At 35.7% G+C, this 9542-nt stretch overlaps 1 protein-coding gene across 1 annotated transcript; it reads left to right on the top strand.

Moving 5' to 3' along the window:
• Positions 1 to 3: 3 nt before the first annotated feature.
• Positions 4 to 8499, top strand: LOC121408827 (structure-specific endonuclease subunit slx1-like). The gene is made up of 6 exons (XM_041600481.1): positions 4 to 270; positions 1863 to 1914; positions 3247 to 3492; positions 4592 to 4753; positions 6060 to 6257; positions 8433 to 8499. The coding sequence occupies exons 1-6, from the start codon at positions 98 to 100 to the stop codon at positions 8493 to 8495; spliced, it is 894 nt and encodes a 297-aa protein (XP_041456415.1). The 5' UTR covers positions 4 to 97; the 3' UTR covers positions 8496 to 8499.
• The last annotated feature ends 1043 nt before the right edge of the window (positions 8500 to 9542 follow it).

Raw genomic sequence — 9542 nt, 5'->3', positions numbered from 1 at the left:
ATTGAGAAATCACAGATCCGATCCGGATATATTTATCAGGTGACATGTCACGTGACGAAATGAATTTTATTTTCAAATCCACATCCACGACCACAACATGGCAAAAGAGGTGGAAAATTTCAATGGTTGTTATTGCCTAGTGAGCACCAATCCATTATATAAGGGAAGAACCTATATTGGTTACACAGTGGACCCAAAAAGGAGAGTTGGGCAACACAACAAAGGTTCCAAATTTGGAGGAGCGTACAGGACGAGTGGAAAGGGTCCGTGGTGAGTACGGTACGGCATGACGGGGATGCGCTGGCCCGGCCCCCCAGGCGCAGCTTGGCTACGCTGTGTAATGGGGCCGCACGTCTCCCTCAGAATCTGGGGCGGAATTCTGAAAACGTTCTTATCTTAATTTTGTTCTTATCTACGTCACGTTCTCCAATTAGTATTCTGACATTGTTCTTCTTATCTTTTTCTTTTCTTTTGTTCCCATCTTTTTCTTATTTTGCTTTCCATCCTACTCTAGTCCTAGTTGTAGTACGCTGAGTCAGTCACTTACTAGACGAGTGAGTGCGTAAATTTATAACTTGTGCATATAAAAGCGCGCTTTAGATAAGTGGTATTCTGAAAACGTTCTTATCTTTTGCCTTCCTTATCTGCTTATGACAATATTTAAGATAGCTAGAGTAAATTCTTCATTTTTATCCTTCCTCACTTTATCATTGATAATCATTCTATTTCTTTCTCTTTTTTGTTTCTTTTATTCATTTTTGTTTCTTCCTTTAATTTTTTTTACTTTCTTGTAAGTTCTTTTTTGTTCTGCTTGCTTTCTTTTGTTTACTCTTTCTTTCTTTAATTATTTTCTGCTCTTTTCCTTTCATTATTTTTATTTCTGCTTCATTCTACCTTTTTTTTACTTAGATCTATCTTCCTGTTGTATTTGTTCATTCCCTGCTTTATTTCCTTCTTTCATTCTTTCTTTCTATCTTTCTTTCTTTCTTTACTTTCTTTCTTTACTTTCTTTCTTTACTTTCTTTCTTTCTTTCTTTACTTTCTTTATTTTGTGCATGTGTCTCAAAACAATAATCAGCCATTGCGTATAAAATGCCTATTTCGCACAATGCGCCAGAAAAAGTGTACAAGCAGCGTACATAAGGATTGGTTAAACTGCCAATATAAAGGGCATTTTGATTGGGTAATATCTTAAAACGGGGCAGTCCTTACAGAGATAACGCGTTAAGAAGATTTTCAGAATACCAATTTGCATTAGCGTCTTCTTATCTCAATGAGATAAGATATGGATGAGAACAAAGATAACAACTTTTTTAGAATACCACCCCTGGTCCCGATATAGCCTAGAGGACTCCGTGATATTTTTTATGATTTTGATATTGTCATTTCATCATGCAGCCTAGACAAGCATATGGGACTGTGCCTGGAGAAGATGATACACAAGAAGGGAATTCCCTTCATATTTAACATTTGAAATATCGATCCTATTTTGAGACTAAAATTTTATTAAAATTGCATACCTTAATATACCTAATGTGTATAAATGTATGACAATTCCCCCCCGAAAAAAAAGAAAAATGAGAGACCTGTTTCTTACCAGACTACTATAACTACTACTACTGCTGCTGGTGCTGCTGCTACTACTACTACTACTACTACTACTACTACTACTACTACTACTACTACTACTACTACTACTACTACCACCACCACCACCACCACCACCACCACTACTACTAATTCTACCACTTTTATTACTTTTACTACTACTACTAGTTCTGCTGCTGCTACATCACTACTTCTATAAAGTGATGATGAAAATACTATTTCAACTTGATTTACTTTCTTTCTTTTTTGTTTAGGGATATGGTACTGATCATATTTGGCTTTCCAAATGAAATAACAGCACTAAGAGTAAGTTAATGTGTCTCTTATATGTGATATGCAAAGGAGAGAGATGATGATGTCACTCACTTAATATTTCTTTTTTATTATATTGTATGAAATTATTTATATTTAATTATACATTTTCACAATTTTATTCATATTAGACATTAGTGTCTTTAGGGAGAGTCTTTAATTTACAGTAGAATATATCAGCAGCAATTCCAGTGTTCATAGAGGAATCAAACTCTGTTTCACACTATGATGAGAGAAAAAAAATCAATTTTCCATAGTATGGGGTTGAAAACAATACAATTTATGGGAAATAAATGTTCAATTAATGATGAGAATAACACAAGCTATGATATGGTACAAAAAGAAATAGTGAGTGGGTGACATTATCAGTTCCTATATTTGCGTACTTACCAAGATTTTTTTGGGTAAAATTTGTAAGATATTATGACATAACTTTCTTTAAAATAGGCCTAGTTTTTACATTAAAATTTCAGTGTTAAGCTTGTTTGATTTGTCTATACCAGGGAAAATGAGAGCAATTTTGCCAGAAATGCTTGAAAGAGCCCTGACAAATCCCTATTCACTGAAATGATGAACCTCATCTTATGTTCCAGATTTATGCAGTAGGTTTATAAAGTAGCCCTCAAAAACAAAAATGAATACATATCTACCTGTATGTATTCAACGTTTCGTTGGGTGAGCTTTCCAATTCCATAAAACAATATTCTCTAATATTGTAGGCCTACTGGTATATCATGAAACAATATACCTGTACTGACCGCACAGAATGTTATTGAACTATTGATGCACTAACAGAGACCCTGTTTATGTGGCAGTGATGTCAAATGAATTCAACAATGCATTACATACACATTGAAATAAAAGTTTTGACTTCACAATCCAAAAGATGTGAATGGGCTTACAGTTAGCGGATTAGCACTGTTTAATGGCTAACAACGTTTCTGTGTGGTTGGCACTGGATGTAAAGGAGTTAACAAATAAACATGAATGTTATGGACTCTTACAAAATGTATCTGTGTATCCATAGTTGATCTTACCAAATAGGAGACTAACTTGCAATCCTGAAATATAATGACCTTCAAATTTAAGGTTGATAGATTTTTATTATTTGCAGCAAATATACATTTAATATGGTCATTAGTTAGTGAAGGATGAAACATGTAATTACCCCCTTGACAGATTCGGTACTCTAAAAACTAATCTGTGTCGATCCTCAAGTGCAACTGGGATATCTAAAGTATCACAAGCTGGGTACCAATTTTTGTAAATTACCAAATTATTGTGTATTTTGAACAAAAATATACCATATCCTTTTAAAACCTTCAGTTTGAATGGGCATGGCAACATCCAACAAAGTCAAGACGACTGCGGCACATCTCTCGTAAGACCCATAAAGAGACAGCATTTCAGTACCGCTTCCGGGTTGTCTCCAACATGCTTCGTGTTGGACCCTGGTGTCGTCTTCCTCTCACAATTCAGTGGCTCATGCAAGAATACAAGCAAGACTTTGATGTCAGGCTGCAACCCCCAAGTCACATGCCCATATCGTACGGTCAGGTGACCAGTACAAAGGTAAAAAAAAGAAAAGTTAGATATGTATTACACCTAAATCTATTCCCCACTGCTATCTTTTCAGGTCTTATTTTATTTTATATTTTTTAAATTGATATTTTCCTTCTCTTGTGTTTCCCTTTTTTCTGCAATATTTAAATACTAGTAGTAACTTATTGCACAACTTTGTGTACTTTCTGTTGTCTCTTTGAGGCTCCTATGAATTATGAGATTTGTAAGGTTGAGATGATAGTCTCCCACGTACCTGTAATGTTCATCTTTAGTTATTCTCATTATTGGTAAAAATGAGCCAAAGCTGATCTAATAATTGGTTGGCCTTTGATAGGTCAATGATTCGTTTGAAGAAGAGTGTCTATGGGATGCTATAGGGTCACTCAGAGATGAATGTGGCAAACAATGTTTTACTAAAAACCTCAAATCTTACTGTAAATAGGCCAAGTGATCCCTCTCTACCCCTTTCTGTAACTTATTATCTATTCACTCCATATCTGTGTGGTTTTTATTTACTTGTTTAGATATTTTTAAATTTTATTTTATTCTGTGGATTAGTAACTTCCATCAGTCATGTTCAGGGTGCTACATAACTTTTTCTAAGCACTTGCCCAGTCGGGCAAGTATATTTTTAAATAGTTGGAATATTCTTGCCCAAAATCTATTTCACTTGCCCGAAAAAAAAATCATTTAAAAAAAGTTTAAAGTTCCCCAATTCGGGCAAGTAGTTTTGGTCTTTACTTCAAAATACTTGCCCGACTCTAACTTTTACTTGCCCCGGGCAATCGGGCAAGTGCTTATATAGCACCCTGCATGTTATTTATTCCCGGGCCCCTGCTCACAAGCCTATCTTCTATCAAGGGTCCTAGAACCAAATTTTTCATTACTTGTAACCTAATAAATATTTGTTTGTGTACTCAATATACATGTATTGTTAGAATATATGACTACCATTTGATGTTTTTCCTTTTCAATAAGTAAACCTTCTCCTGAACCCGATAATATATATATTTATACAACCCTCCATGTCTTTGTCTTTCTGTCTCTGTTTTTCTCTCTCTCTCTTCTCTCACTTCTGTCTAACTCATAATTTGCTTCTATTATTTAGGTCAGTGGCTATGGGAACCCAAGGCGGATGAAGAAAAGGAAAGGAAAGAAGGAAAAGAGCTCAGATTCTCAGGAGGTTCCTGATGAAGACGATGATGTAGTAGCAATCCCTTCAAGTCAGACTGCTGGCAAACGATGCATTATTTGTGGAAAGAGATTTATGGTGAATATCTATGTTTTCATGAGTATAAAAGATGATAGATGTAATTACTAGTCTTGAGGACCTGACATTTGCTCTCGCAACAATCGCTACTATTTTGATTGTCAATAAAACAATAATTGGTAAATCCATGTATCACATTACAAATTTAACAAAGAATGTGTGCACATGACGTGAGCTTGCTTGACCCTCTGACCCCTACAATTTCTTTGACTCCAGTAATCTACACTTACGTAATCACACAAGGTTCTTCCATAGAAAGTTATTTCAAAAAGGGGAAATAATAGAAAACATAAATGTGTACAGGGAATAATTTTATTTCTCAGATTTGAATAGCATTTCTGGTTGTAAGAGAAAAGCTTTCAGCTATGTTCTGTACAGTCCTATGTAAAAAAATTGCCACACAAATGACATTTTTTGATGTCATAAAAAGTGTGTAGCAAATTGCAATGCATAAAGCAGGAAAGTTTAATATTCCCCTGAGTGTTGCATGTTTGGGCCAGGACAAAACAATGTAGATATTTTTGTTAATGTCTTTTGAGCCAGCTTTGAATGTAATTGGGCTTAAAAAATTTATTGTGATTGAAATACACCTGGTTCAGGTGGGATCTAGATTAATAAAAGAGTGAAGTTAAGGGTTAAATGTCAGAGAAAATAGCAATAGAGCTTCAAAGACAGTTAGAAGCATGGATGTATGATCGAATTAAGAACAAGTTGATATAATTGGATACATTGATCATACTGAGTTTTAGGGTTGCAAGGTTTATTTGGGTACTTGATTGTAACAAGCTGTGGTAGATGAGAGTATATGTTGCAATATAGATGATAATAAAATTACTGATTTTATTTGATTACTGATTTCTTTTTCTTAGTGCCTATTGTCATTGGTTGATTTAAATTAAAGCTAGTTTGAATTCTCAAACAAAGTCATCCATATTGTGCTGCAATCATCTCAAAGGAAATAAATGGGGACCTGGCAGGATTTCATTCCTTGAAATGTAGATCTGCTATGCTATTCCATGGTAACTACTAATGATGCTGCATTTACTGTAGAGTTCTTAGGGGTTTCTGATAAAGTAAGTAAAGCACTTTACATAAGCAAGTACAAATATAATTATGCAAGCCACTAATTTCCTTATATTCTAAGAAGGGATAATTGCCCCATACAATTTGTTCTTAATGTTTTCAGAGTTATGAGAGTTCAGTCGTGATATTTTTATACAAGGATCTTGTGGATACAAGGATGTTGTGTAGTCCTTGTGACCAATTTCCTTCTTAATTATCAAAGGTGTCTTTCTTTGTCACACAGGATGATGACACCATGCTGACTTGTCTTTACCCATCATGCAAAGCAGAGTATCACATGACCTGCCTTTCAAAGTGCTTCCTGAAACATGAGCCTGACCAACTCTTGCCAGTAGAGGGCTCCTGTCCATCCTGCAAGGAGACTGTCTTGTGGGGTGACCTGATTAGGAAGAAACAAGGCTGCTATGCAAACTTGGCAGAGGTGAGAAATAAAATTGGGGGATGGGGGCACTGTCATGTAAGATGGACACCACACTCATTTACAAAAGCACATAAAAAATGTTTTTTTTGTGACTGGGTGATGCATACATGCGTGTACAGGGAAAATGGTATAAAAATTGCCAAAATCAGGAAAAGTAGGATATTCTTTTCAACCTAGATACATGAAAAGGGTAGAGTTTACATTTAGGCATTGAGACATTGTCTAGGTTGGGGAGAATACGACAAATACTCTTCTGATATTCTGAGATGACAGGATTTTTCACTTGTTTAAATGTCCATGTACAAGTGTGGTGTCCACCCCTCTAATGACAGTTTCATCAAAGTATGGTGTTCAATACTAGTAATTTTATTGGAACAAATATTTCATATGTTTAACATACAAATAACAATTAATTAATAAACAATTAATTAATAAACAATACAATAACAAGGCATGTTAAGTTTTATCTCAAAGTGATTGGTTATTTCCTTCTTAAAACAAAATGAAGATTTTAAGATAATAAATGTTACAATGGCTTCCTAAGAATGGGATACCAGTACAGTCCTACCTCCGGACACCTTGGGACCAGCACCAATCCAGAAAAGGGATTTATCCGGACCTAGGAGAATCAATATTAAATACACGCAGCTGCTGCCTTGATCCCCGCAACGGCGGTAGCTTCACATTATCTATTTTTAGTGGGCATACAGATAATATTCACTGCAGTGTCAGTGCAAATTAGTCTGTATTTTACGGAAATAAAATCGAGCGATGGCCAAAATTGTTGGATAATTTACCTGCTAAAATGATTGAGGTATAAATCGAGCATACCTCGAAAGAAAGAGAATGACTCGATGAAACAAAGTTTTACAATTAGATCATTGCGGCGGGTATCGCAGCTTCGCAATGTCAGCCATTGTTATACTGACTGTAGGCTCAAACATGATAGATGGCGCTGTCCGTATTGAGGCCTAGTGTTAGCTAGTGAGACGTGTTGTTTTTCCTGGGGAACAAAAAAAGAATGTGATGAAATGTTTGCACTGCACCCTGATTTATTGGAAAATTATCCTACCTAAGTTCTTTCGGTGATTTGGGTGAGATATTTTCATGAAAAATAATGTTGTTTTAGGTAGACTATCTTGGAAAATATATAAAATCAAAGTTTGTGCATAGGATTGAATTTAGATTGCCACCTCATTTTCTCACACGTACTAGATTGAATTGAAAAAAATAAATCTCGAAAAGAGAGAGATCCGGATAAGAGAGGTCGGACGGTAATATTTGATGAATTAGGATCTTTGAGCCAATGTGGTGGTGCTATATTGGCCTGAACGAGTGCAAGATATCTGGTATCCCATGATACTAAGAAAACCATCTGATATGACAATTATTATTTTTTATGATCATTATTTGCAAGACCATGCAATATGCATGGTTTACTGTAAGCCTTTGTGGAATTTATCAGATTTTATTGCTTCACTTGGTCTAATGATAAGATTAACTGTTTATGAACCAAATATTCATTTAAAAGATAAGAAGACCACACAGAAAGTAGACCAATTAGATTAAATGAGTATAAGACTCATTTGGTATAAGACCAAGTATAAGGTAAACCAAGTTGATAGAAGACCAAATGGGTTTAGTCAATGCAGCCATAGAGGTCGTTCTCATTGCGCTTCCTAAAACTAGTTTACTGGAAACCGGTTCAGGAAAACAGTTTGGAAAACCACTTTGCTTGCGTTCCCAATTGATCATACAAATGTGGTTTTCAAAATCATTTCATTTAAAGCGATCTTGTTGCAATGGAAATGCTCTTAGTGGGGTGACACGTTTCGCGCGAAATTCGAAACAGTGGTGTAGGCATTCTACACCTGTCGTGTGGAGTAGCGGGCTTGAAATGTGCGAAGATCGCTTCACTAAGAACGGTTGTGTCCTCACTTGTACTAAAACTAGTTTACCGAGGTTGAGCGATCTTGAAAACTACATCGCAAGGTGGTTTTCTGAACTGGTATGGAAAATCGCTTCCAAGACCGCTTCGACCGTTCTCACTACACCATTAAACTAGTTTCCAGTAAACTAGTTTTAGGAACGTAGTGAGAACGGTGTCATAGAGAAGTAGAACAACTGCTTTTATACCAAGTTAATATTAACCTATTTGTTATCCATTCATGACAGATATCAGAAGAGGGTGAATCCGACCACTGGGCTGAAGAGCTTAGACCAACAGACACAGCATGAAACTGAAGAAAAATACACATGTGTCATTGGTCTGTGGGGACATGAGGCTCTTTTGCTCATTTACCTGCACTGCAGAGCCTTCAGTCATGCGTGGAGATGACGCCAGTGATGTATGGGGCCATTCAGTGATGCAAGAGTGCTGTAGAACTGCGTTTGTCTTTCTCTAACAATCTTCATTTATTTATGAACGGTTGTATTGATTTCCTGAACATGGCGGTACATTGGGTTTTCTGTTTTCATAGGCCTTGTTTGGCCTGTGCCACCATCATGACATTGTTGTGGCAAAAAAAGGCAGGGTAACATTCTTAACTCGGGTGTTATTGGATTGGAGCCCCATGAACTATTAGGCCTTAAAGGGGAAGTTCGCCCTGAAGAAAAGTTTTTGTAAAAATAGCATAAAAATAATTAAAAAATATTGGTGAACGTTTGAGAAAAATCCATGAAAGTTTAAGGAAGTTATAAGAATTTTATGTTTTGGATATGTGAGGTACGTCATAAACAAGCAGCTGCCCCTTACGTTATGTAATGTAAAATACATAAATTTCAATTTTTATGGTTCGTGATGACTTAGTTTTGTTTTCTTTTAATGGGTGTGAAATTATTTGTCGATTGATATGCTATAGGTACAGCAATAACCGTTTTCAATTTTCTGAAAAAATGACATTCAATTTAATTTTTTTACCATATAATACAGTGTATGTAGGAAGGCTGCTCACATGTGACATAAAAAAATCAAATAATTAAAGTTCTGTTATCTTTTTTATTCTTTGATGTATTTTTCTGAAACCTTCAGCAATATATCTTCATATTTTTTTGTCTCACCTGCGAAGCAGAGTGAGACTATAGGCGCCGCTTTTCCGACGGCGGCGGCGTCAACATCAAATCTTAACCTGAGGTTAAGTTTTTGAAATGACGTCATAACTTAGAAAGTATATGGACCTAGTTAATAAAACTTGGCCATAAGGTTAATCAAGTATTACTGAACATCCTATTAGAGTTTCATGTCACATGACCAAGGTCAAAGGTCATTTAGGGTCAATGAACTAA

The sequence above is a fragment of the Lytechinus variegatus genome, chromosome 2 (assembly GCF_018143015.1).
Source record: "Lytechinus variegatus isolate NC3 chromosome 2, Lvar_3.0, whole genome shotgun sequence".
NCBI lineage: Eukaryota > Metazoa > Echinodermata > Echinoidea > Temnopleuroida > Toxopneustidae > Lytechinus > Lytechinus variegatus.
This window is presented reverse-complemented; position numbering and strand designations above follow the sequence as displayed.